Source organism: Vanellus vanellus (genome assembly GCF_965231255.1).
Source record: "Vanellus vanellus genome assembly, chromosome: 16".
NCBI classification, from domain to species: Eukaryota; Metazoa; Chordata; class Aves; order Charadriiformes; family Charadriidae; genus Vanellus; species Vanellus vanellus.
The window spans coordinates 15,540,440-15,568,389 of record NC_138921.1 but is presented as its reverse complement, the minus strand read 5'-3'; the positions used below and the strand labels follow the sequence as shown (position 1 = coordinate 15,568,389).

Sequence of the window (27,950 nt, the reverse complement as noted above, 5' to 3'; positions counted from 1 at the left end):
CACCCACGCACAAAGCATTTGTAGCAAATGGAAGTGGGGGATTAGCTGTAAAAGAGCAGCCTTGCCCAGGCTTCCTTGCCTTTACAGACATGTCCGAGCCAAGGCTTTGTCCCTGGCTCAAATCCTTCCGGAGAAGGAGAGTTTACAGGTATTTATGTACTGTATGAACTCTTTTTCCATTCTGTCCACCCGTTCCTGAGAATCTCTGTAGGTAACTGCATGGAAGAGCTGTGGTGTAGGGACTGGCGTTCGCAGGAGGGATGCTACGTCTGCTCCGTACTAAAGCAGTGTCTGCGCAGCAGGGAAGGGGCTGCACAGCGGCAGAGGCACCGGTCCCTGCTCACATCCGCCGCATTTATACAATGCATAAAGAAACAGAGCTCAGGAAAACTCCCTTGAGAACTGTGTTCACTTTATTGGTGGTGGTTTGGCTCCCTCCCAGCGGGCATCAGCACCCCCCTTCCCTGACAAAGTGCAGTGACACCTTTCAGACCAGCAAGCGTCTCAAAGGCCCTTTCCACCCCTACCCCTGGGACAGGGAGACCTCCCCGCAGACTCTGGTGGGAGTCCTGGATGCAGGCATGACCAAGAAGGTGTCCAACACCTCCACACCACGGCGATACCAGCACTGCACTTGAACCTGGTGTCCCACCTTTCATCGCCTCCACCTTTGCGAGCCAAAGCTAAACCTGTGCCGGTGAAATAATGTACCTGCGCAGCTGGAAGCACATATTCAAACCTCCCCTCAAACCAAGCTGCTTAAATGCCACCCGCGAAGGAAGGTACAGGTCCGAGCAGACGGAGAGCTCACCCTGGCTCCTGTGCATCAGCCGAGGGACTGGGTCGCTGGGGCAGGAGCACCCGGAGCTGTGTCCTCCCTCCTCTCCATCCTCCGTAGGAGCCAGAAAGGACACGAGATGGGCGAGAGGAACAGTCGGGTTGGTCAAACCGTGGTGGATTCGTTGATGTTCCCGCTGCAACAGCTCCCAGTGTGGCTCACTGATGTCTTTTCTGGGCCATCAGCTACTCATAGTCACATGTACTGATAGCTCCCCAACAAGGGGAAGGATGAGACAAATTGCTCCTCACAGTTCCTGAGTTTATTATAAAACATCAGTCTGAGACTGCTTCTCAAACAGGGTTTACATTTCCTTGTGCTGGTGCCTGGTCAGCCTCAACATGGCCATGTGGAGACCTCTTCCTTTGTCCCGCTCCCCTGTGGTGCCCAGGCCAGTCAGTTTGTACTTCCAGCTCCATCCAGTCTCATGAAATGTGTCTGACGCTGCTGCTTGTCTTAAAGACTAAGGCTGGGGCTTACAACTAAAACACAGTAAAAGATTGTAGATTCTTTTTAAAACCAACTTCTGCACCAGGTCCAGACTCCAGACTTGGCTTGGGACAATTTTATCTTCCACCAAGCCGCCCCTCTGACGAACACCCCCAGCGCCAGAGGGAACTTTGCACGGATGGAGAGACCATCTTCATGGCTTAAAATACAAACACTGGCATCCTTTATTTAGGCACAAGAGTAAGAGTCCAAGGCTTCAGTTCAAGGGCTGATGAATGGGTGGGGAGGTGAGGTCTGGCCTCTGAGCGGCAGCGTGTCTCCATGCCCCTCCTGCCGCACGGCGATTACCCTGCACACCACCGGCTCAAGATGGGCCATCATTATCCACCGTTGACAGGAGACGGGCGACCTGGGCCTTCTGCGCGCGGGTGATGTGCTGAGTCATCTGGATGACACAGTCCATGGCCACCTCGGGGTTGGCTTGGACCAAGCTGCAAGGCAGGCAAGAGAGGGCATCAACCTCAGGGCCCAAAGCAAGAACTGCCTCATCTCCACCACCCTCTGTCCCCAACCCAGGGGACAGCATCACCCCTCACATCCCGACTCCTGCAGCCACTCACCTCCGGATGTGCTTGAGCACGTAGTCCCGCTTCAAGTACTTGATGTTCTCCCGGATGGCTGACTGGGTGCTGTCGTCCTCTTGCATGTGCTTCTCCAGCCACTCCACCACCACCTGGTTGTTGTCCCAGAGGTAGCCCTGGGGAGAGCAGCACCATGGGCAGGGGGTGCTGCTGCCTGCGCAGCCTGAGCTCCCCCTTTCTGCTGTGGCCTCAGGCTTTTTCCTCCCATGACACAACCAGGCAATGGGAATTTTCTTCTCAGTCCTGCACATACGGCTCAGCACGGCACACTCCCCCACTCACATGCAACAGCCACTGGGGAAAAGGTTCAGTCTGGAAATCAAAACTGGGGAAAGCTTCATGGAGTGTTTAAAGTGCAAAAAGTTAAGGCAAAACATTTCCTGAGCTGTTTCCTTTGCATGCCCTCACTTCCCAGCTCGGCAAGCACAGGACCGACCTGGTGAGGTGTGTGTCATGGTGCTTGCATTTGAGCACAGCTTACATGCAAAGACCTCAAATCTCACTTCTGCCCTAGAAAGCCCTATCTGATGGTAAAAAATGTTTACTTGGGGGCCGCCTTGCTACCACTGAACATCAGCACCTAACTGAGGTCGCCCAATTTGAAGAGACAGCCCCAGGCTCAGGGCTGCTCAGCTGCCCACACTGGCACAGGCTGCAGAACCCATCCTCATCGCACGTTTAAACCCTCAGGGAGGCACCAACGAAACGGCCGAGCAACAGGAGATCAAGGTGACAGCCCTTGAGAGCCCCCTGGCTGCAGGGACACCTCAGGAAGCTGAGGCTGGGAGTACCTTCGCGGCTCCTTCCGTCTCCATGAACCAGCGCCGCAGCATGGACTGGATGTGGATGTGGCTCAGCTCACTGTTCGCCTTCAGGACCTCTGCCTTCACCACCTCCTCCAGCAGCAGCCGTCGCAGCCGCCAGTAGAGAAAGGACCGGGCATTCTTCCACTCCAGGATGTCCTGCAGAAATGAGGACACAGCCCAGGTTCACCTTTGCACAAAAGAAGAGGAGCTGATGTGCAGCAACTGCTCGCTCGCAGCTTGTGCCGGCAGGGTTGGAGGCAGCTCTGCTGGGCTGGAGCAGAGAGCAGCAGCCAGGGAAGGAACAGCACATGGGGCTGCAGCCCAAACCCCCGGGGAGGGGACTTTGCCTCCCACCTTCATGCTGCCACCGCAAACCCTCCTGCGCTGAGCTCCTTCCCACCACCACCGATGCCCTGGCTCACCATGATGACACCTTTCTCCTGCATGCGGCCCGGGGTGTCGTGCAGGTCAGCGAAGCACACGGCCACCTGGTAGTACATGGGCAGAAGGAGGTCCTCCCGGGCCTTGAGTTGCTTCTCCAGCTCCCTGCGTTTCTCCTCGGAGAGCTCGGGGGTCCCTGTGGAACACACCATGCTGAGCAGCCCATCCGCCACCCCTGCGATGGGCCACTGTGGGGTCTGAGCTCTGCTCTGTGCTCCCACCTCAGCCGCCCCCACCAGGAAACAGGGCACCCGGTGTCATGTCCCTTTGCTTTGGCCCATTTACACCCCTGCCCAGAGCCCAGCCACAGAAGGCCACAGCCACAAAGGGGCCGCACTGTGTTCAGTGCCAGCTGCAAGAGAGGTGGGAGGTGGCATTTGCAAGGACTTTGTGGGACCGTATTTTAGCAGGGTGGAGGGGCACAGGGGACAAGGACATCCCAAAGCAGCCCCACCACCCACTGCAGGCAGGAGCCGATCACAGGGTGAAAGGAGACCCAGTGCATTACAGGCAACTTGTGTGTGGCTCCGTAATGACTATGTGTTGTCTCATTAGGTATTGATTCAGCGTGACCATTGCCATTCTTCATCTCAAAGCATGGGAAGAAAGTCCAGCACCATTTACAGATCCCCCAGGAGACACAGGTGTTTTAAAGCACCACCACATCCCCTTGGCAGGTTCCACCATAAGAAAAAACATAGAGATCTTTCACAGAGGAACGCTAGAAGATTTCCTGATGGTTGTCACCATGGTGTTTGAGCTTCATGTTTTAACTTAGTGCTACCAATGCCCACAAGTTGAAATGCCCTTCCCTTACCCAGCTGCTCAACAAGCTTGGCATAGACTGTATCGATCCTTCTCATGGTCTTCACCAGATCTTTCTTTCTGAACTTGATCTCCACTGTTCCTCCAGGCTCCAAAATGCCCCCCCTGGAAGGAAAGTTTGGTAAAGCAGGGACTGGTCTGCACAGGAGAATAAATCCTGGGACAAGAGGTCCAGGCAACTCTCTCTTCTAAGAACTACGGAGAGAGAAAACCTAAAAGGGTTTTGTTTCCAGTCTGAGATTCTTGTCTACCCTCCCACTGCCCACAGCTTCCTCCAGTGTGCATTAATTCAGGTTAGAGAAAAGGCCTGACCCGCAGAACCATGCTTTACTCTCCCACAGCCTTCGCTGGACACAGGAGGATATCCCCAAGGAGACACCTGCCACACTGCTCTGTAAGACCCCTGGAACTTTTAGCTGATGGTTTTGATCAACTCAAGGTTAAAAAATACACATCTCAAGTGACCAGAGGTCTTTGCCAGTGGGACTATGACTCTGCAGACTCCATGCACCGGCTCTCATTTCTCTGCCCATGTGCTGTGGAGGATTTTGCGTGCTGACCTGCTCTCCTTGTCCGCGTAGAGCTCCACATACAGTGGGTTGATGGTGGAGTCGATGACGACCCAGGAGCCTCCCCGCAGCTCTGCATGTGGTGGGATGTAGACCAGGACAGGCTGCTTAAAATCCCGGAGGCTATCGACAATGAAGGCGCCGAACTTCAGCATTTGGTCATACATGTCTGAAAACCAAAGGGACTTGGTGGCTGGGTGCCCCAACTGCTGTGGACCAGGCTACTGCTCCTTGCCTCCTCCTAGCTTCCCAAAGCCACCTTCTCCATTAGAGAGACCAAACAAGCACCCCTAAACCAGCCCAGAAGGAAGCCACCAGGCCCTGGGACCTGGATTCTGGTGATGACCCACCACCTCCCCAGCCCAACCCCACATCCCGGAGGGGTGCAGACAGCACCCTGGTTGGCTGGGTCGTCCCGGGACCTCATGGGGTGGCAGGAATGCTGGAAGTATGACACGGCACAGGGATCTGGGCACTTGCACCCCAAGCACAGGTACCTTTCATGCCACTGGAGAAGCCTCGCCAGTTGGCAAAGATCATCAGCGGGAGATGCTCCCGGTTGAAGTCCCGAATAGCCTGGGCTGTTTTAAAAGCAGAATCTGGAAACCAGACCTGCCCAGCCTGCTGGATTATCTGCAAAAGATGGCAAGCAGCAGTGCTGAGACCAGTGCTGGTGCTTCCTGGCACACCACACTGGCGGGTTGGTGGCATGTGGTGTGCAAGAGCTGGAAGAAAACAAAGTGACCCAGCACCCTTGATTTCACCAGTCTTTAAAGAAAATAAAGACATGCCAAAGAATTACGCTAAGCTTTTTCCCTGCTTTCCCCTCCAGCCTCCTCTCGGCTGCCACTCAGCCACACTAAGGTCTCCCCACACACCTTCGCCTCTGAGTCTGGGTTGGCAGGGTCCGCAGGTATTGTCACCTCCACGGTGCGGGTCTCAACAGCGATGACACCCACCGGGAGACCTCCCAGCCTGCAGTGAAGCAGTGTGACCTTAGCAGAGGCCAGTTCCCCTCCATGTTGCACCCCAGCCCCACCAGAGAGGTTCCCCACCATCACCATCCCAGAAGCAGTGCCATGGTCAAGGCTTGAGCGTGCTTGACCACACACGCGACCTCCCCTCATCACACTCTGCCCTGGGATTCCATCCCCTGCTCCAGCCAGTACCTCGCTCTGCCAACCACAACTGTCTGAGCCCATGGCCTCATGATCTCCAGGAAGCTGCCCTGGTCAAAGAAGCCACTCTGCCACGTCCCCTTGAGAGCTGCAGAGCACAGGAGAAAGCAGAGCAGCTTAATGGTGAGCACTGAAGGTTCCCTGTGCATCAACTCACAGCAAAAAGCACCTTCTGCACCAGAACAGGGCATTTGCAGCCACAAGACACATCTGGGGGCATTGCTGCAGAGGTCTCGGGCTACCCTCACTTACTTGGATGGGGTCTCCCTGCCAGCATCCACCTGGGGTCATACGGGACTTTGGAAGGGACAAAATCAATTTCTCTTTCGATGGGGTCACTTATGGCAGTGACGGGCACTGGGCTTTGGTTATCCTGCAAGGGAGAGCCCCGAAGGGCAGGTCACCAGCCAGATACGGGGTAACACCCCACACCACCATCCTGCAGCACCCTCCTACCTTGGGTATGTACGAGAGCCACTGTAGGATGGTGTAGACCCCCTCAAAGTCATCCGGGACGGTGACATGGGAAACGCCGTTATTGTGCATGATCTGCACACCTCCCAGCTGGTTATTGGATGTGTAAACTTCACGTCCCAACACCTAGCCAGAATGATAAATGGAAACACAGATCGGTTTCTGCTAATGCTGGAGCTGTGAACAGTGGCAGCTCTGCCATCCCTCCCTGCCCCAGGAATGATGTACCATGAACTGGTCCCTAAAGCAATACCAAATAGCTGCGGGGTGGCAGTCTCTCAATTTGCCGTGAGAGGAGCCCGGTTGCAGTTCCCCTGCAGCTCCTCCAGACAGGTCCCATGAGGTGACACACAGGGAACTGCCACCTTTTCCCACAGGACAGATAAAGAGCCCACGTGTGCAGTGGCATGAGGGACAGTGCCGGGGGAGGACGTGCAGCCGGAGCACAGTACCTTATTGAGAGCCGTGACGCCAGTGAGGATGATGTGGGAGTTCTCCACCTGGATGACGCGCTGGCCCAGCCTCACCAGGTATGCGCCGATCCCGATGGCACGACAGGTCACCTGGGCACACACACAAGGACATAGGGGGTAACTGGGGAGACCAGGCTGCAGCACAGTTCACAAGCACCAGGAGAATTATTCTCCCTGGCTCTGCAGGGGTTACACCAGGTCGATTGTTACATCCTCTTATTCCCCTCAGGGTGACCTTAAAAGCAAATAGGAGAGAGGAGAGGAGCAGGGCAGGGGAAGGGCCTACTGCTGTACCATGCTGATGGTCACTATTTCATCATAAGCTCGAGAGGACTCCCCAGCGATGGTACCGGCAGCTCTCAGGTTTTCCACCCCAAATCCATTGTCCTTCCCGATGATGTCCAGGAGGACATACCTGCAGGAAGGCCAGAACCATGGTGGAGTGGGTAGGATGGGGCAGCACCCACCTGTGCGATGTGTCTGGCAGGATGCTGGGCAAGGACGCAGGAGCTGCATCCCAGCAGGGATGCAGGGCAAGGCTCGGGGCAGCTCTGTGTACCCCAGGGGATAGTGGGGCTCACCTGGACTCGCCCCCTTCCTCAACGTGCTCACAGTGCACTGAGTTCATGGCGCTGATCCTTGTGTAGTCCTGGGGAGTCAGGTACAGGTACTTGAACCCCTGGAAATAAAGAGGAGGAGGATGAGCTGTGGAGCCCCCCACGCACACACTTATGTAGGACATGGCCTTTCTCCAAACCCAACCCAAACCCACCCCATGCATCAACAGCAGCTCAGGAACCAGGGCTGGACAGAGCAGCCGTGTCAGCACTGGCACCTTTATCTCCCCCTCTGCTGGGGAAAGCAGAGAGAACCATCCTTGCGGCACTGGTGCAGGTGTGGGCTCACTCCCCAGCACTGATCCCACAGTTTTATCTCCCAATTTAGCTCTGGTCCTTCCTTCCCCAAATAAGTCCTCAGTTGTTTTTTGTGATGGCAGGAGGGGAAGCCCCCACACACCTTGTAGGGGTCTTCAGGGTCCACCCAGGCCACCTGGAACATGTGCTTTATCTCATCGGCAAAGCCAATGCGGGCACCACTGTTGGCAGCAATGTAGATGCGGGGAATGCCTTCGGCCCGCGCCAGCTCTGAGGCCCGCAGGAAGACCAGGTCCTCCTCGGGCCCGAAGGAGCCGATCTTGTGTGTGATGTCATTGCAGATGAGCACGATGTCCCGGCCTTTCGGATACTCAGGGGTCTTCAGCTTCATTTTGAAAGCAACCATCCCCACCTGCCCCAAAACAACACAAGGTCACAGGGCAGGCTCCTCCCGAGAAATGGGCTCAGAGCTGCAGACTGCATTAGCCGTCAGACAAAATGCTTGAGGAGCATCCATTGGCTTTAAACACAGTCAGACTGGGGAAGCCACCAGCCATTCCCATTTGCCGCAGCACAGCTTGCCCCCGCCCTGCTGTCTTGCCCCATTCCCAAATCATCCCCTGCTACCTCGTTCCCTCCAGGGACCCTGTTCATCTGCACCAGGTGCCCCTGCGAGTCCAGCACCAGCTCGGTGTACGTCAGGATGTCCTTGGGGTACAGGTCTGAGGAGCCCCACAGCTTGAAGAGAGCCTGCAGAGACACCACACACAGGATGAGTTGAAAGCACGGGGCGGTGGCAGCTCCGGGACTATTGTCAAGCGCAGATGCACACTCCTGCAGCAGGCTGGGACTTGGGTGAGCAAAACTTTGCGTTAGACCCTCCACCCTGCTGCAGACCTCCTTGCAGAGGGCTTTCGGGTTCACATCCTCCATGAGCGCGGCTACAGCAATTTGCAAGAGCTAGGAATCCGTTCAGAAATGCTTCATGGAACCAAAAATGTTGGGGCTTGGGCTCTTTTCTTTTTCGCGTTTGCCAGCTCAGCAGAAAGCAGTCCTTTGCCCAGATGGGAATACTGGGGAGGGTGGGGAAGAAAAGCAAATGCACTAATTTGGAGACTCTTTCTGCTCAGTCGGTCTCACCTGCCTGATCATCTCTGGGAAGTCATACACATAGGTGGTGCCCAAGGACTGTGCCTGGAACCGCTTGGCCTGAAGCAGGTCCTTGGTGACGTAGGGGGTGTTGATGAGCATCCCGTGCTGTGGCCCTTGCTTGTCCCCATACGACTGAAACATGATCTGGAGAGAAGGGCAGAGCGTTGGCTGCTTTCCCTCGGCGTGCAGGCGAGTCCCCTCTGCAACGCTAAGGTGGGGCTAGAGCACTGCTGAGCTTTGCCTGGCCAAGATGCTCGTGCCCATGGCTCTCCTTGACCAAACAACATGATTTTCCACCCCACTCTTTTCTATTGAGGAGACAGACTGCAAAGCTGCTGTGCTGCAAGTACCAGTAACACCCTAACGCTGACCTTCACCTCCCAGACCAAAAACTGCCCCACTACACACCAGCAACATCCCTGGGGCTCAGCAGCATTCTGGAGCAAAGCATCACCCCGAGGTGCCCAAACAGATGCAGTGCAGAGGGGACTGAAACCAGGTCAGCCCTGGGAATGCTGCTGGCACAGTCCCGGGAGCTCTGGGACAGACCAGCACTGCAGGTGCACGAGGATTTTTGCAGGAACCACCCAAAGCTTCGCTGTAGCCAATAGCAGCTCAAGCAGTTGTGGTTGGGTTCCCGCTTCCAGCTGCTGCCTGCGGTTACTCACGCTGCCGGTGCCAGGGTCCTTCACTTCCTTGTAGAGGCTGATGTCCAGGTAGTAGCCAGATTCGTTGGTCAGGAAGAGGCGGATGGGGATGGCGGTGGCAGTGGGTGTCAGGCGGATGTTGATCTTCACCTCAGCCTGCAGGACCCGCAGCTTCCAGAGGCGGCTGCCATAGCGCATCACCATGGACCGCACCGACTCCTCGATCTGGGTGGGGGACAGCACAGATGGTATCATGGCCCCAGGGACACCACTCTCCTCCAGCACATGATGCCAAGGCTGGAGCAGCCCCACCGCCTCTCCACTTCAAACAGCTATTTCAGATCTGCTTTGGTCAAGCTCCTTCCTTCTCTCCATTCCTCCATCCCTAGGGGCTGGTACTGCCATCCAGCCTCTCCACCACGGAGAAGGAAAGACTGTGCCCCACGTCCCCCTGAACAGACACAGCCCCCCTCCTTCAGACCATGGGATGCCCAGAGGAAGAGCCTGCCACTCACCCTCACATCCTCCAGCAAACCGCCCACTTTTCCCAGTCCGTGCAAAACTCCCCAATTCTTTGCAAAGTGTGAAATCTCAGCCCCTCTCCAGCAAACAGCCCACAGTGAAGGTCTGACTCAGCAATTAAGCTGCAGGAGCCTCTGGGGCTACCGAATTCATCCCCCAGCCAGGGTTGGGTGGGCACTGGACAGGACTGGGTCCGACACGGCAGTACTGAGCACGGGGGATGATGCAGCCTCCATGCCCAGATCAGCACCGCACTGATGGGAAGCACGGCACCGAGAAACACACCTTGGAGGGGTCCATGACGACCGTCGGGACAAAGTTGAGGAAGATGTGGTTGCAGTCGGTGCGGACAGTGGTGTTGTTGAAGGCAACTTCCAGCTCATCCATTGCCTCCAGGAGCAGCCGCTCACCCTCGTTCTGCAGGTACTCGAAGGAAGCCTCCTGCGGTGCACCAGGTGGCTCAGGGGCAGCCAGAGCAACCCCGGCACCCAAAATGCGCCCGCCTCTGCCCACACACCCACGGGACCCGGCGCTCCCTTGCCTTGGTGATGAGGTCTGAGTGGCGCACGATGGCGCGGATGAAGAAGCGGTAGTCGGTGGCCTCGGTGCCTGCCTGCACCTTGGCAGCCCCCAGGTAGAGGTGCATCTTGTGGTTGGCGCAGGGAATGGCCGTCAGGTCGAAGTTACGCATGCGGCTCAGCTCCAGCTGGAAGGCCAGTGCTGGCTCCAGGTGCCGGTAGATGCGATCTTCTGCAAACTGGTGTGATGCAGAGGGGTGAGCGAGTGACCAGCCAGCTGGCATTAACCAGGCCCTGCTTTTACCACAGTGCTTACCTCATCCCTCGCTCTGAATGTGAAAAACTTTGGGAATTCTCTCTAGAGCAAAGGGGAGAGAAAGCTCAATGTGAATAATCCTGACACACAGAGGATTTTTCTGATTTTCAGTGAATTCATTAAAAAGAAAAAACCTTGCAGGCTTTCTCCTCCCCCAGAGGGAAAAGAGCTGGGAGTAATCAATGCCTTTTAAAAACAACTTAAAGCTACAGAGTGGCCACACAGGAACCACACGTTACTGGAGACGTTAATGGTATAAAGGATAATGCAGGAGATAAATCACTCATTGAATCCCTCATTAATTAATTCCCAGCTCCTGATGCACAGTAGATCCATCACACAATGTTATGTCTATAATGTACTTGTAGATGTTTCTAGGGGTTTTGGGGAGGCAGAAGCATGATATGTCTAAAGTCACTCTGCCTGTTGGGAGCTCAGTCTGCACTCACCTGCTGGGCAATGAGAAATGTGATTCTTCGGAGACCACAATCAACGAGGATGTTTTTCTACATGGAAACAGAAGACTCCACCAGTAATGAGAGCTTAAACATCTCCACCGAGGGAGCAAACAAAACTCAGGTGGCTGAAATGGGGTGGAGCGTTTTGGGGAGCATTGCATGGGGATGAGGCAGTGCCTGGGGATATGGTGCCCTGGCTTGCGGGGTCATCAAAAAGGGGGTCCCACCCCAGCAACAGACCTTGGACTGGGCAAAGGCTCTGAAGATGGGCACCAGCTTCTCATCCTCCCCATGTTCGGCCCAGCGGAGCGCGATGTTGAGGATGTGGATTGGCTCCTCACGGACGTTCTGGCAACAAAACCATCTAGTCAAACCTGACCAGCAGCACGACTGCCATCCCAGCACCGCCTGTGCAGACAGCAATGGCATTGTGCCCACCTTGGCATCCTCTTCCTCATAGATGGTGGCTCGTGCCTCGCTGAAGACCGTGCTCTCTGAAGGCGGGTCAGCAAAGCACGAGATCACTTCATCAAAGTTCCTGCCCAAGCAGCAGGGATGGGGTGACAAGTCAGCACGTGGTGCCCAACCCCCCTGCCTGAGGGGACAGCACCAGGGATCCACTGTTGCAGGGACATGGGTACCAGCGCAGTAGCGTTGGGGCATGTGCCGGCTCAGCTGGGCTCCACCAGCCCATGGCAAAGCCACAGCTCATGAAACACAGCTCTGAGCACTGCTGTGTTAATGTGCAGAGATGCTTAACCTGTGCCAGGCAAGCTCCCCCCAGGCTCCTCATGTCCCCATATGACATGTCATGTCCCCATCAGGTAACTGTTGTGCTGAAAATACCACTCAACCCCAACCTCCAGATGCGGGAGGAACAGGAGCTGCCCCAAGCACTGCCCAGCTGCCATGAGCTTTGGCTTTTTCACCCACTTTTGCTCTCTAATGACTGCAGTGGCACCCAAAAGTCACGTGCATGACTGGCCAGGCAAGTCCCTGAACCCCTACCTCGTGAAGTCCTCGAATCTGTCAAAGGCCACCATAGCTCCCATCCGCTGGCTCAGGGGAGAAAAGCCACTGTCCATGAAGAGCTCAGTGCTGTGCCGGGCCAGGTCGGGGTTGGAGATGCTGATGGGGACAGACATCCTGCATGGGGGAGCAAGGCAGCTGTCAGCTATGGGTGGAAGCACTGCTCCTCCATCCAGCAGAGACCATGCAGGTCCCACATGGGACCCTGACTCGGAGAGGGTGTGTGCCCTGCTTCACTGGCAAAGGGAGCTCCCTCTGAGGGTCCCCACATTTTGCAGGGAGGAGACAACACAAACCCAACAGCTTTGCAAAAAGGACCATGTCTAGGGGAGCAGGACAGGTGTGCGGGGGCCCCCATACCTGTTTGGGTGGGAGGAGGGCAGCATGAACTGGAATTCCACCAGGCAGGTGCCATCTGAGAGCTGCCGGTGCTGCAGGCTGTTCAGCTCATATGCAATGTACCCGCGCCGCACATACACCTGGGAGAGGGACGGTAGGAGGTACCACCGTACCCCTGCTGCCACCACAAATATCCATGCCACCACCCCTCAGAGCTCGTGTGTCCCCCGTTGCCCCCCCAGTCCTCACCTCCAGTGCCGCCATGCGCACCACCTGGTTGGTGTGGTAGAAGAAGATGGGAAGCACATCGAAGATGGTAGTTTCTGAGAGGATGAGTTTCTGGGGGCACAAAAGCAAAATTTGGGGCAAGATGAAGTGGGACCCCCTTGCCCCATCACAGGATGGGGGAGGCATATTCCAGAGGGGTCCTTCAATGTGGGGTTGTGCAGGACTGGCCACCAGGGTGCTGTGGGACAGCCAGCTCACCACGGGGACACTGCCAGACCCAGATGTGGATCCACATGTCAGTCCCCTTCCAAATGGGGTGAGGAGCAGGGGACAGGGACTGGCAGCAATAGGGCACACCCCCTGCTCTGCTCTGCACAGGCACTGACACTGCAGCAAGTGATTTGCTTTGATTGCTTTTTTGGCTATTTTTAAGACTAAGCCACTTGCAGCCAGATCTCCTCACCAAAGCCACCCAAACTCTCTCTGCAGAAAAACACACAATTCCCAACCTTCAAGTTTTCAGGGCAGTACTCGTGTCCGTACATGTCGATAGCGGAGAGGAAGATGGACTCCACCTGGTTGTGCCGCAGCTCGTAGGAAGGCAGGTGAGAGGCGATGAGCACCTGCAAGGGGAGAGACAGCTGGAAGCACAGGGGTCAGGGATGGGAACAGGGATGGGGACAGCACAGTGAGGTGCTTGCTGACCTGCCGGGCTCTCAGCGCCACTTTAGAGTGTTCAGTCTTGCTGAGTTGGGTCAGCTCATTGAGGATGGCCGTCAGCTCGTCTGTCAGCGTGGGGTCACGGCCACATAGCTGGTCCTGCAACACATGCACCGCCAGGGCTCGCCTCAGGCCCCCTCACTGCAGAGTGGCTTCGCCTTGTGCCCCTGGCCCCACATGGGCAACAGGGACGAGACCCGGGGCACTAAGACAGGAAAAATGCTGCTCTTTGAACTGAGTGCAACAACGCAATGCTGCAGAGGGGAGATAAAGTCCCTCCACCAAGGCGGTAATGGATGCTTGAATGCAAAACCCAAACCCTACAGATGCATTAAATAGAGGAGTGGGAAAGTGGTTTCTCAGGTGTCTGCCCACTTTCAAGGGGAAAGCACAGGGCTGCAACGGTCACCTGTCCCGCAGAGATGCAGAGCTTGCCTCTGCTTGTGGGCTTTTCCCTGCCAACAGCCTTTACTTCTGGTGTCTCAGGACACGGGCTTTACTCACAATTAACATTGTCACCAGCAGGTTCTTCTTTGCCACCTGGGCATGGGAGAAGATGCTCTCCAGCACGGGGGTCATGTCAGGTTTGCACTGCTCCCGCAGGCTGATGACACACTTGTCGTAGTGAGCTGTGGGGCAGAGCATGGTGAGAGCCCTGCAGACACCCCAGAGAGCCCCGCAGTTCCCCCCAGAGACCTCCCAATCCCTCACCGTGCTGGAACTGTGTCTCCACTTGCAGGTATCGTCTCAGCAGGTCCAGCACTACTGCCTTCATGTAGCCCCGAATGCCGCTGCGGTACCTGGGGAGCAGAGAGTCCAGCATGCTGCAAGGAGGTGGCGGTGGCAGAACAACGACGGTGGGTCTCAGACAGTGTGGGGCTCACCTCTGCACCAGCTGCACCACGCTCTGTGTGTTCATGAAGAAGACCTCCCGCTCAGCCTTCCTCTGCAGTGTGGCCGCATGGGTGTCCAGCACGTTGGCGATCTGCAGGGAGAGGGCATAGGGTGCAGTGCAGCTCGGGGCCAGTGTGGCTGCAGGGCGGCCAGCTCCCCAGCTTGCCTGGAGACAGCGGTGCTGCATGCAGAGCCTCTCATTTGGGGGTTTTCCCCCAGCAAGTGAAAAATGCAAAGTGACAAATAAATAGAGAAACACCAATAGAGAAATACAAATATAAAAGCACAAATATAAAAACATAAATATAAAAACACAAGCATAAAACCATAAATATTTCCCTCACTCATTTAGATTTTTATATTATTGCTTGGCAGGACAAATTCAGGCAGAAACTCCTAAGTAGCTCTGGCTAAAAAGGAAGCAAAGGCCAAACTGGGGAGTGCAGCCCCCGCACCACTCACCTGCTGGCTGGGGAAGCGGCAGAGCACGGAGGTGATGTTGCTGGCATACTGTGCCATCACCTTCCGGATCGACTTCTCCACGGTCAGGGGGATTCTTCCCGAAATGCTTGTCATGATTTCCTGCAGCTCCAGGAGGGGCAGGGAGGGGTCCCGCAGGGTCTTCATCAACTGCGCCACCCACTCCTTCACCTGCGGGGAGCAGAAGCTGGTGCTGCCTGCACCCACCAGCACTGCCTGTCTTGCCATCACGGCAAACACAAGGCAACGGGGCAGGACACCCAGACTGCCTTTGCCACCAGCACCCACCTTGGTGCTGAAGTAGGGCTCGGGTAGGCAGTACCCGTTCATGACATTGGTGAGATTGTCCAGCACATTGCGGAGAACCTGGTGCTGCTTCTCGCCAGTGATGGGGAGGGTCTGCTGGGCTGGGAGCTCCCCAGTGAACGGCTGTGCCTGGAGAGAGCAGAGAGAGGTGGGCTGGCCCAGGTCATAGAATCATAGAATCATTATGGCTGGAAAAGACCATTAAGATCAAGTCCAACCGTTATCTAACTCTAGCAGGCCCACTTCTAAACCATGTCCCTGAGCACCATATCTAGATGGCTTTTAAATACATCCAAGGATGGCGATTCAACCACTTCCTTGGGCAGCCTGTGCCAGTCTTTGATAACCCTTTCAGTGTAGAAGTTTTTCCTAATGTCTAACCTAAACCTCCCCTGGCACAACTTGAGGCCATTTCCTCTTGTCCTATCGGCTGTAACTTGTGAGAAGAGACCAACACCCACCTCTCTACAACCTCCTTTCAGGTAGCTGTAGAGAGCAATAAGGTGTCCCCTCAGCCTCCTTTTCTTCAGACCCCAAGTCCCTCAGCCTCTCCTCATAAGACTTATTATTAAGGTCCTTGCTGATGTGGGACGGGGATCCCCAACAGCTGCAGCTGCCTCAAAAGCCCCAGAGAAACCAGCACGACACCTCCAGCACCTGCTGATGGTTAGATATAGAGGAAGCACCTAACATTCAGCTTCATGTCTCTGCCAGTGCCCCATCGTGAAAACAATGCAGAAAAACTTGAGATGTAGACGGAGTGCTACAGATAGACAAACTTGCATGGGATGCTTCTGCACACTAAGTAAGTGTGCACGGGATGCTTATGAGAGCAACACCACAGAGTGCAAAGCAGCCACTCAAGCCCCAGCACAGCCAGCTGGTGGATGTGGCATGGCCATGCCAGTGCCACCCCCTTGCCAGGACAGGGACACATCCCTAATGATGCCCCAGCTGGGGTGGCTTATCTCTTCCATCCCCATTGAGTACCTCCAGTGCCCCATGGGATGCCATTTGGGAGCAGACAGGAGAGGGCAGCAGCACGGCCAGCCCCCAGCAGACTCACGGGCTTCACTTTGGTGGGATCATCTAGCTCGAGCCGGGCTATGACACAGCCTGCCTCCAGCAGCGCGCCCGGCCGCTTGATGTAGTGCACCTGCCCAGCCTCCTCCACCGTCAACGTCATGATGATCTTCATCACCTGGGTGAGGATGGGTGAAACGGTCAACAAATGAGCAGCGCCTGCATGCTGCCAAAAGCCTTGGGCACTGCGGCAACAACGGTGGTGTGATCTTTGCCATGTCCCGGAGTTGCAGGAGCAGGGCTCCTCCAAGCTCTTCCACAAAACTTACCTCAATCTCTGCATAAACGTTCCCCTCAGCCACGTGGCCACCATCGTCCACTGTGTACTGCAGCAGCTTCCCAGCGGAGGGTGAGCGCAGCACTGTGGGGTCCTTCTCCTTCTCGAAGTCACACGTTTTGTTGCCAATGGTGATCCGGTATCTTAAGGAGAGGGAAAAGTCTCACCAACCAGCTGCCAGCCAGCGGAGAGGTATGGTGGGGGCCCAGTGGGGAGGTACCTGTCAATCTCCTCCTTCATGTATGTGGTGTAGCTGTTGCCGTCATAGGAGAGCAGCAGCCCGCCATCGTTCAGCCGGTGCACGTCTATTTCTATGTGAGTGCGGTTCATGATGATGACGTATGTTGTCAGGGACTGGCGGGCAACCTGGGGGCAGCAGCCAGGAAGAGCTCTCAGTGCCACCCCCTGAAACGCGTGCAATGGCCTTTCTGGGGGATGGTGGGAATGGTGGGGGATGAGGACCATATCCCTGCGCGCAGTGCAAGGGCCAGTGCAGGAGAAGCATGCTGCCATGGGACGGGGCTGTGCCGGAGAGGGCAGGAGACAGCAGCCTCCAGCTACATCAAAAAGCTGGCTCAGCTCGCAGCCCAGCTGCTTTGACTCATGGCTCACCTGCTGCTTTCATTGTGAGTAGGGAGATTTTTGCATGAAGTTCAACTAAGCGGGTTTAAAAGCAAGAAAAGGAGGTCCTTTATTAAACTCAGGGCAACAGGATGTATGAAAATGTCTGTCTAGTTAAAATGAGGTTATTAATGTAACCTCATTAAAATGAGGTTATTAAGCTCATTTTTACGTTGCACATTTTTAAAGGACAACCTCATATTTATTGCACTCTTCTCCTTCAGGACAGGAGCACACATGCCTGTCCCCGTTGAGAAGCACTGCAGCTGGTTCAGGAGGAGCATGGCCCAGCCCTCACCTGGAGAACATACTTCACACCCTCATAGATCAGCTCCACATCAACGATGTTCAGCAAGGAGGCTGCCGGCAGCACCTGCCCCCTGAAACACAACGGGCGGGTCAGGCACCACAAGTATCGCGTGCCTTGTGTGCCAGCGGGGAGCCAAGTGTGCGAGATGTCAGCGGTGCTGTTGGCATCGGGCTGTGCGGGCTCTGAGCTGACGGCAGGAGAGCCGCAGTCACAAAGGTGACCGAAGGGAACAAGCATCTGCTTTAAATGACCCATGTGAGTGCCTTGTAAAAATGCAATCGGAGGCAGGCCAGACACTGGCAAAATACGCTCAGATAAGGGTGCAGGGGAGAGCCCCAGGCGTCCTCCAAGGCTGGAGGAATAACCTTGACATTCAAGTGCAAAAACAAAAGCAAGCTGCATTCAGCCAAGCCACTTTCCCTTGAAAGCTGTTTTCCCAACCGTGTGAAACTTCTTCCCCTCTCCAGATAAAGCAATAGCCAAGAAGCTGGAGCTGTGAGTCACAGCAGATCCCCCCATTTCCCAGACTCTTGCAGTGCTACTGCCTCCGGATTTGCAAAACTTCTGCAGCAAAATTGAGAAGGAAGATGGCCCAGGGAGAGCAACGCTCGGGTCTCCATGCTTGTAGGAGCCACACGGGCTGCCAAGAGCCGCCCTTTAGGACATACCCTCCCCGTGCCCCCTGTGCCCACAGCATGGCAGAGCCCTCGTCGGGCAGCCCCTGCTCCGTACCTCTCCAGCGAATGCAGGAAGTCAGTCATGCACGTCCTGAAGGCAGCGTCCGCGACATTCAGTGCACCGCAGACTACGCCCAGCATTGTGTCGGGCTTCTCTGCCTGTGGGGGGCAAAAATAACAGGGGTTTGGGTCTTACACCAGAAGGGGAGCGGTGGGTCTGGGGGGCCGGTCTCCCTCACCTGCACTTTCTCAGCAATCAGGTGGTCGAGCCAGCCAGTGTCTATCTCGTTGTTCTGGAAGCTCTCTGTCTCCAGCAGCTTAATCAGATACTCCACTGTGGTCCGGAAATCCCCGCGGATAGATAGCTCTTTCAGGGCAACCACCATGTTCCTTTTAGGGAGCAAAACACTTCATTAATGACCAGCGAGGTGGTGCTTGGCTTTCAGCAGAGGAAACCAGGGAACCACAGGGACAAGGGTGCTGAGCTCCCGAGCCCTGGATGCCCTCATGCCTGGGTGAAACAGCCCCACAATCAGCATTAACTTCATAAAACACTTAAATACCCAAGACAGACTCGTTACATATTGCTTAATTACTGAATGAACACTGCTGCTTATGCTTAGCAGATTGCTGCAATGTGGCTTTAAGGATCAGGTTGATGAACTGGGGCCATACCACCACCGCAGTCTGAAAACTTTGGCCTTGGCCAGACAGCCTCTGCAGCACAAACAAGCCACTCAGCACAGCAGCACCATTCCAGTCCTCTCAGATAAAAGCCAGTTTTCCTGGCTCATGCACCGAATGCGAGTCTTCCCGAGGACACCCACTCTCCATCCCATCCTGCCACACTCACGAGATCGCCTCCTCCCGGTTCTCTCCCCACGAGAAACAGTGCCCAAACTGAGAATCGGCAAACTCGTGCAGTCCCCCGGCCGCCGCCACACTGAAGTACCCCCAGACGTTCTTGCTGCTGCGGAAGTTCAGCTCCTGCACTGTCCCTGAGCTGGGCTTGAAACCCTGAGCGAAAACAGAGCAGAAGACATGGAGAAACCCAGCTTGAGACTCGTGCAGCATAAACAGAAGGGGAACCCCTGTGCCATTTATCAGTCTGCACGTGGTTCTCACCGATCCCATGGGTTCAATGCCCACAAACATTGTCCTGCCGGGGAGGACTGTGCCCAGTTCAACCCTGTGAGTGGGAGGGTTGCCCGGTCCCCACACATGGGGCTGCTGCATGAGAGCCCATCCCCTCGGCTCACCTCCTCAGGGTTCTCGCTGGTGATCCGGGCAGCGATGACGTGGCCCCTGGGCACGGGGGGGTTGGTGGGGCTGTGGAAGCAGATGGGCGTATCGCCCCAGGGGCTCTCGCCATACAGGACCCGGATGTCTTTTATCCTGTGCAAGGGGATGCCCATTGCAATCTGCACAAGAAACAAGGACTTAAGCTGCCAGAAGGCGGCTTTAGCATCAAAATTACAACTGGGAGACATCAATAGAGGGTCTGAATGAAGAACAAGGGGAAAAGGTACCACACTGCAGGCAGACACTCCCAGCGGGGAGCCAGAGGTGAAGGAGGGATGCTACATGGCTTCTGCCAGCACTGTACATGCTGGTAATATGGGACAGCTTCCCTATGCCAGGCTCTAGCCTAGCACTTCTCCCTGAATTACAAAATTGCTCCATCTAACACACCTCATAAAGTTGCCCATGTGCGCTCCGGTACCTGCAGCTGGGCAGCAGGGAGGTTCACATCTGCGATCATCTCTGTGCAAGGGTGCTCCACCTGCAGGCGGGGGTTCAGCTCGAGGAAGTGGAAGCTCCCGTCCTCACTGTAGAGGTACTCGACGGTGCCTGTGCTCACGTAGCCCACCATCTGGGCCAGGCGGACTGCGCACTGCAAGAGAGTGTGAAACCGCCATGGGGAGTAATGACCCTCTGTTCACGGCAGCAGAGTCGGGGTGTCCCAAGAAACACGGCAGCAGTGCCCCTGCATGGACCCAAGGAGACAAGCAGGTCTGGGGCTGCCTGCTCAGCTCAGGGCGTCCCTCCCTTCCTTAGGAGCCTCAGGGGCCAAAAACCACAATAAACCCATCAAGAACCAGACCAGTTTCTCACTGAAACCTTGTGCTGCCCTAAGACCAGGGCCACCCACCTGTTCCATCACTTCGATGACGGAGGGTGCCGCAATGGTGGTGGGTGCCTCCTCAATGATCTTCTGGTGCCGGCGCTGGATGGAGCAGTCACGACCGAAGAGGGAGATGGCGTTGCCATACTCATCAGCCAGCACCTGCACCTCCAGGTGCCGTGCGTGCTGCGCCAGCTTCATCAGGAAGACGGGGGACCCGGGCGCCTCTGCCTGCACCTGCAGTGGGGGAGAGGGTTGTGCTCTGGCACCGTCTCCCATCCCAGGATGAAGGCAGGATCTGTGGTGAGCCCAGGCGGGAAGCAGGAGACACCCAGCGTGGGAGCAGGACTCCACTGCATGCCCCAGGATGGGATGGGGACAGGGATGGGGGTTCTGGGCACCTCTCACCTGCCGGAAGCAGGCACCAAATTCCTCCGCTGCCTCCACTTTTCGGATGCCTTTGCCCCCACCGCCTTCTGCTGCCTTGATCATCAGTGGGTAGCCAATCCTCTTGGCCACCTGAGGGGGAACAAGGACTGGGGTGACCAAAGTGCTTTGGACTCCGACCCACCACCCCAACAGCCCACCCTGCCGCAGCCCCATGCAGCCCCGAGCAGGATGCCCCAAGCTGCATCTGTGCAGAGGGAAGAACTGCTGCCACATGCACTGGGAGCCCAAAAGGGCTCCAAAGAGAAATAATGGTGGACAAGAGAAAATGAGCTGCCCACAGGTTCAGCTTTACCTCCAGGCCTTCCTCCACGTCCTTCACACAACCCTGTGCATACGTCTCAAGGGGAATGCTGATTGTCTGCTGATTCTTCTGGTCCTCCTCAGACCACTGGGCCACCAGACCTGCAGGCACGGCCAGGGCTATGGTCACTGCCAGGGTGGCGTGGCTGGGGTGCTGTGCTGGCTGTGCCCAGGGAGCTGGGGACCCCATGTTGGCATATGCCATTTCCCCTGTTTCCACGCACCCCATCTTCAAAAACCCCTCTGCCCAAACCAGCAGCTGCTCAGCTGCAGTGAGGTCCCCGATATCTGCAGCCACTGTGCGGCCAGCCAGGCTGGTGACCCCAACCCTGGTGCTTACTTTCGGGGAGAAGGGGAGACAGAGACGAGAGAAATGGGGGAGCAGGAAGGGTGTGTGGGGATGGGGGAGAGGTGCTTACCGCTCCCGCTCCATGGCAGCGTGGGGATCTGGACCGTCTGAGCCACAATGGTGGAGGCGACTTTGTCCCCCAGTGCCCACATGGCATCACTGGGTGGACCTTCGAACAGGGAGGGAAGGGGTGAGCTGGGCCAGCCTGGCCAGCCAGCCTGTCCCCATCGCACGGGCTCTGCAGACAGCTCCTCCCCACTGAACCAGCCCCATCAGCCCTTCTGCAAAGAGTGGGGGCATGGGAAACCCTCCCCAAACCTTCTGTCCAGTTCAGGACGGAGCTCGACCCTTCTCCAAGGGGGAGCCCAGGCTGTCCCCTGGCTGGGAAGCCCACAAGGTCTGCTCCCACCCAAAGTTCCTCGTGAATGCTCCATTACAGAGAAAACCCAGAAAACAGCAGGATTCTGGGGACAGCTCCAGGAAACTGGCCTGGGGACTGCCACACCGCAGGGCAGACACAGCAGATGCACGAAAAGGGCATTTCCCAGTGCAGTGTCCCTGGGGAGTGAGCATGCAAGCACACACTAGCCAATGCCCGCTGCTCCCTCTGGCACAGGGAAGGAGGCGAGACCTTACCTAGGAAAGCTATGCCGTTTTTCTGCAGCAGCTCTGGCAGCTTGGGGTTTTCCGAGGCATGTCCCCAGCCAGCCCACACCGCCTGGCAAAAGAGAAGGAGCAGTGCAAGCCTTTACCTCCCTGTGCTGGTGTTCTACCATCGCCTACGGCATCATCCCTGGCTCCTCCACGCAGAGGGATGTCACCCCGTTTGAGTGCCCCTTCTTCCCCATCGTCTTTCCTCAGCAAAGAGGTGGGAGGCCTGTGAGTGGCTGCTACCTGGACTGGGATCCGTTTGGAAATGTCCACAATCAGCTCCACGTTGGCGTAGTTGTTGTTGTTGGCTCCTCCAGGTACAGGCACGTAGTGATCTGCCATTTTGATGTACTCTGAAAGACAACACATAGCAGCGGTGGGAGCCAGTCCACCAAGCTGCACCCCACTCGCGTGCTGCCCCTTGCACCCCCTCCCCAAATCCTCAATCCCAGGGAGGCTGGAGAGGGGGGGAAATTATTTACTCCTGGATCTGGCTGCAGAGGAGGAAAGTGTATGACTGGGCTGTGCAGAGTCTCCCTTCCCCCCACCCCCCCCAAGGCAGCAGCAGGGAGAGAAGGAAAGGAATGCCCCGGATCAGTCCCAGGGTGGGGAACATCCCTTGCTGGGATGCTTTTAGGAATTACCTGCATTAGCCTTGAGGTCTTCAGGGGTGACCATGACCACGAACCGAATGGCACGCTCATTTCGGAACATCTCGTAGGCCCACCGGCGGATGGAGCGCATGCACTTCACAGCGGCGATGCCGTTGTTTGCGATGAGGACCTGAGGGGACAGGGACATGGGGTGTCAGGCTGAAACCTCTCCTTGTTGCTGGGACGTGGGGCTGGGCACATGGCCCTGAGGGATGGCAGCAGGAAGGCGAGGGCTGGGTGAAGGTAGTGAGGAAAGCAGGGCAGCCATGCTAACACGGGCACTTTGCAACAGTCGGTTGTATATGCTGGTGGAGCAGGAGGCTCCTTAACAGCAGCTTTGATGCCTGGCACTGGGGCTAATGAAGGACGGGACTTTGGCCTTTGTTTGTGCCGCCATGCAAAGCTGCTGCAAGCAGCCACCGTGCATTGGCAGTGTTGGGAGGGTTTCCCTCTCCCAGCCCGCGAGGGCGGGTGAAGACGGGGGGCGAAGAGCTCTGGGCAGCTCAGCTGCCATCAGTCCAAGCCTGGTGGGCACAGGAGACTTGGGCAAGGCTTGAGGATGCCACCGCGAAAAGCAATGACCCACCACCCGGGCAAAAGCAGGGGCGCACAGGGAAAGACCTTCTCAATGACACGGTTGCCCCCGAAGCGGGTGACGAACTCTGCCGGCGAGGCAACGGTGAAGTCCCGTTGCAGATCCATCTTCCTGTGCTCGCGGCCCTTCTTTGCCAGGTGCAGCCCGGACATGCTAGGCCTGCAGTGGGACACGATGGCCGTCAGTGAGCTTGCAGACACGCAAGCAAACCCTCACCAGGCGCGACAAGTGTGCTGCTGCCGGCTGGGGCTTCACCAGGGGGTCAGATCTGCAGAGAGCCTGGCAGCCTGCAGCAGTGGAGACCAGACTTTGCCCCCTTCACAGTTTCTTCCGAGGAAAGCAATAAAACCTTTCACCCTGCTGACACACGCAGGGGACATTGGGATTCACTTTCCTTACTATCAGCTCCCTGCTGTGCACGGGGACCTCGCCAGGGACGTTTAACACCCACTGCAACACTGCAGAGGAAAACTGTTTTCGGCTGAGTTATATGGGGGAAGTAATTTGGGGTGAACAAAGCATGTTTCAGAATTAAAATGCGCCTCCTAGGAGCTGTGGGTCTACGTTGATTGAAACACCCCGACAAGCAGATTTGCAGCCACAGGGGCTGGACTGAGACCCTGCTACACTGCACAAAAGTCCCGGGGTTTGCATTTCAGGGAGCAGAGAGCTGCTCAGGGTTTTTGGGAGCATGTTTGTGACCAGAGCACTGCTACCACTGCAGCATGGCCGTGTCTGCTTCTGCACCGCTAACAACTCCCAGCCCGGCTGCAGCTGGGAACGTGGCTTTGCTCCGAGCTGAGGAATGGGGAGACTCCCAGGGTGCAGAGCCGCAGCACTGAGCACGGACCCTCCCTCCCACCGCCAGGGATGTTACATGCACAAACGCCTTTTTGCAGTGACCAAGATCTGCTGCAAAGCCCCCACAGCTCCCGGTTCACACCAAACGCCATTGCAGAGCGGTATCTACCCCCGACATCCCTGAAGGACACCAGGGGCAGCCCGGCAGGGTGGTGTGGGTGGCAGGAAAAAAAAGGGGTACACAGAGCTCTGTGTGTCCATGCAAGGCAAGCAGGATTTCTGCCTCCAAACTCCATGTCATGAGCACCAGGTCTCCGAGGGGCACGGCCAGCGGTGCCTCTACGAGACCACCCCGAGCTGTGCTAGCGTTACCAAAGGGGGAGGAAAGCACAGGCAGTGCTCTGCCTTGCAAGTGTTTCTGCTCTGCAAGAAATCTTGCAAAGAGCGTGCTGCACTGCTCCCAGCAGCTGCCGTGGGAATTTGCTCTCCCGCAGCCTGCAATGACAGCAGCTGCAGCTCCTTGCCGCATCAGACCCCATCCTACCCGTGCTGCCTGCTCCACAACCCCAAAACACCTTCCCAGACTCACTACACTGCCAGCCAGACTCACCCCTACCATGGTTTTCCACTGAAGGCATTTCCATGCCCTCCGGAGTCTGTTCCCTGTTTCACAGCTCATCGTGCATCCTTGAAGCGAGCAGGTCGGAGTGGGCTGCGCTGGTGGCCTGACGGCCAGACCAGTCCTTCTGCAGGGCTCTGGCCCCAGCAGTGCTATAAGGCAGCCCTTGCGCCTCCCACCTCCTGGCACAGCGGCAGCCGGCGCAGGAGGGTCTGGCAGCACTAGCAGCCCATCGTGAGCAGGCAGGGACCTCCCCGGCAGCCAGGCACCTGCCTTGCTGCGGCTCTGCCCAGAGTTTTAAGCAATTTTCTATTTTAATTACCAGGTTGACATTCCCCCGCCTCATAGCTCAGCCAGATTTTGAACTGCTGATTGTTATTCCATGGATGTGCTATAAATAAGCAAAGGAAGAAGGACCAGCCCCCCCCCCCCCCCCCCCCCCCCCAGTGAGCTGATTTCACAGAAGCAGCAGTTGGCATGTTTATTTTAAGGGGAAATGTGCCGAACTCCCCTGGGAGATTGGGAAATGTCCCAACCTCTCCATGCACTCAGGGTATTTTCCAAGTAGCTGGAGCATGGCATCCAGCGGTGCTGGGTTTAACACACTCCGGTGCATCCCCCGTGCTGCTTTCTGCTGCTCCGCTGGCGCCAGCCATGCTGCCCGCTTCCCTCCCGCAGCGCTGAACCCCACCACAAAGCATGTGCCAGCACACCCGTCTCATCCTGCAAACTGCACCAACCACATCTACAATGTGACTTGGGCGGCGACATGAGGAAATTCCTCCCATGTTAAAGCACGGATGAGCAGCAGCGATTCCCTGCCGGCAGCATGGTGCGTGAAACCACCTAAGACCCCAGCTAGGCAAGAAGACACCGCTGGGCTGTCAAGTTTCATCACGTGTCCCTGCAGCCAAAGGTCTTTTATTTTTAACCAGGAGTGCAGCAGTCAGGAGGAGCTGGGCAGCAACGCTTTGTTTCCAGTTATTTATAATGGCTGTCAGCTGTGCTTGCAGGGAAAGCCGCCTGGCACAAGCCAGAAAGCACCAGTGAGCTGCCCCATGGCCCCACCAGCACCAGTGCTGGGCAAAAGTGGCTGCGAAGCTACCCGTGGAGCAAAAGCTTGTCCACTTTTCATCAGCTCATCGCAAAACCACCAAAGAGCTACTTTTCTGCCTTGAATAATTTATCTGCAGTAGTTGCAAGGGCAGAGGATGGGCAGGAGCGGCACAGGAGCACCCCATGTACCCTACTTCTCCCGGGATGCTGTTTCCCCACACGTCATACCGGGAGCACGTTAGCATCCCCACCACAGCAGAAGCAAAGGGTACGCAGCAGCAGGAGTGGGTCCTTGTAGGATCCAGCCCTGGGGGCACAGGGCAACATATGCCCGCACAAGTGCATGTGCACACGCAGGTGCGCTGTCAAGAGGCTCAGCTCAGCTTGCAGGTTTACATACACCCCATGTAATGTCCCCCAGCAATGCTCATGCACAAAATGTGCACCCAGAAGGACAGCAAGTGCTGGGAAAACACCAGCAGCCCCTGCTGCTGCCTGTCCACACACTCACCACCTCAACCAACCCCCATCTTGTCTTGCCACACAAGAAAATCCCTGCTCCCCAACACACCCCTGTCCTGTGCCAGCCACAGCTGCAGCCGGTGCATAGGCATGGCCTCTCCCAGCACCAGGGGATGGTGCAGGGACAGAGAGAAGCTGCAAAATGAGAGAGGAAGCTGTGAGAAAACAGGAGTGATTTGGCAATTTGGCTGCAGCACTGGGGATCATGTTTGAAGGAACACCATGCACGCTAGAAGCGCTTTCCACCCCATTCGTTGACATCCAAAATCACTGTAATGGAGCAACCCCTGCCCCAGTCCTTGCTCCACTGGTGCACGTGGCAGTGCTGTCACACAGAGTGCTCGGACACGTCTGCTCCTCCCGGGGTTCTGCCATTAACGTTATTATCAGGGGTTTTCATGCAGCACCAAGTCAAAGGGGGCAGGACTGGGGCATTGATTGGGGCTCTGAGAAGCACATCCACCCCCACCTTGGTTTTAGCAACAGTGTCCCTGAGAAATGCACCCACGAAAAGCATCTGCCTGCCCCAACCAGGGCATATTTGCACCACTGCTGCTCCCGACCCCACGCATCGTACCTCATGCCGGCGGTGGGCTCCGGCGTGGCGGTCACAGCAGGGGGCTCAGTGCCGGTGCCCCCCACCCCGACCAGGCTGCTGCGCCGGCTGCCCACCCTGAAAGCCGCAGCCACCAGCTCATCGTCGGAGGAGTTGTCATCAAAGGAGCCCAGCACAAATTTGGCCAGGGCCGGCCGGCGGAGAGCGGCGGGGTTGTATACCGCAATCTGGTCCTGCTCCCCCGCCACAGCCTTGCTGGAGCGTGGCGGTGGGTTGGAGTCCGGGGATTTGGCTATGGTGGGAGCTGCCGGCTCCTCTGCCGGGGTCTGCACTGGCTTCTCCTCCTCCCTGGACTGAGGGTTGGACATTTTGGCCCAGACGAACAGCAGCAGTAGCAGCAGGAGCAGGGCAGCCAGCAGCATTCACCTACCCTGGGGAGAGGCATGGAGACACTCCATCAGGGAGGACCCCCATTTTGGGGGGAGGAGGGAGGAAACGGGAGCAGCCCCCCAAAACACCGAGGCCCCTTCCCCAGCACTCTCCACACCACAGCCCCCCCCAACACCCAGCCAGACCCCCTTCCAGACCAGCCGGGCCGCCTGCAGGCTCAGCCAGAGCTATTTTTACTCCCCAAAACAGGAGCGGTGCTGGCAGGAGGGCACAGCTCCACTCTGCCTTCACAAGGCCCCCTCAGGGAACTGAAATGGCTTCCCCCTCCCACCTCCTCAGCGTCCCAAGGGTGGCGATGAGGCCACCCCACCAACCCCTCAAACTGACACCCCCCCGCAAATCTCTCCTTTTCTACTGCCTTTACAGGCAGTAAAAGCGGTGGATGGTGGTGAGGGAAACCAGCCGCAGCCCCGCCATGCTCCCCCCCTCAGCCCCGGCCCCTTCCTGAGGGGAAAGGCGCCACTCACTCACCATGGCTGCCGAGCCCCGCTGAGGGGAACGGCTGAGCGATGGCTGCAACTGCCCACACCACCGCTGCCGGTCAACGCTTATCTCGGCCAGTCACTCCGTGCAGGCTGGGCCCGGAGCCGGCTGGGTGCCAGGCCACAGGGTGAAGACTGCACCCCCGCTCCCCCCGCTCCCCCGAGCCTGGCGGTTGCGTTCTGGCGCGTGACGG

General features: G+C 56.8%; 1 protein-coding gene across 5 annotated transcripts; it reads right to left on the bottom strand.

Annotated features, from left to right (window-relative positions):
• Positions 1–391: 391 nt before the first annotated feature.
• Positions 392–27,950, bottom strand: ACACB (acetyl-CoA carboxylase beta). 5 transcript variants are annotated; one of them, XM_082491709.1, is made up of 53 exons: positions 27,746–27,863; positions 26,846–27,255; positions 23,297–23,429; positions 22,667–22,805; positions 22,266–22,375; positions 22,008–22,089; positions 21,442–21,540; positions 21,015–21,124; positions 20,681–20,791; positions 20,300–20,509; positions 19,871–20,041; positions 19,407–19,568; positions 19,001–19,164; positions 18,387–18,537; positions 18,203–18,306; positions 17,459–17,540; positions 16,760–16,905; positions 16,532–16,682; positions 16,246–16,380; positions 15,162–15,308; positions 14,856–15,044; positions 14,384–14,484; positions 14,211–14,299; positions 14,004–14,128; positions 13,485–13,598; positions 13,289–13,402; positions 12,801–12,890; positions 12,573–12,691; positions 12,192–12,329; positions 11,622–11,721; positions 11,424–11,531; positions 11,175–11,231; positions 10,726–10,767; positions 10,433–10,648; positions 10,177–10,332; positions 9,391–9,594; positions 8,711–8,866; positions 8,198–8,320; positions 7,713–7,982; positions 7,277–7,374; positions 6,990–7,110; positions 6,675–6,785; positions 6,205–6,348; positions 6,001–6,121; positions 5,740–5,836; positions 5,449–5,545; positions 5,068–5,203; positions 4,562–4,739; positions 3,994–4,106; positions 3,158–3,312; positions 2,721–2,891; positions 1,909–2,045; positions 392–1,779 (listed from the first exon to the last, which is right to left on the bottom strand). In XM_082491709.1, exons 2-53 carry the CDS (start codon positions 27,244–27,246, stop codon positions 1,653–1,655), a joined length of 7,125 nt encoding a protein of 2,374 aa, XP_082347835.1. In that variant the 5' UTR covers positions 27,247–27,255; positions 27,746–27,863; the 3' UTR covers positions 392–1,652. The 5 variants fall into 5 exon arrangements, 4 of the variants coding, with proteins under 4 accessions (XP_082347835.1, XP_082347836.1, XP_082347837.1 ...); XM_082491710.1 differs by lacking the exons at positions 26,846–27,255; positions 27,746–27,863 and adding an exon at positions 24,688–24,811; XM_082491711.1 differs by lacking the exons at positions 26,846–27,255; positions 27,746–27,863 and adding an exon at positions 24,682–24,801.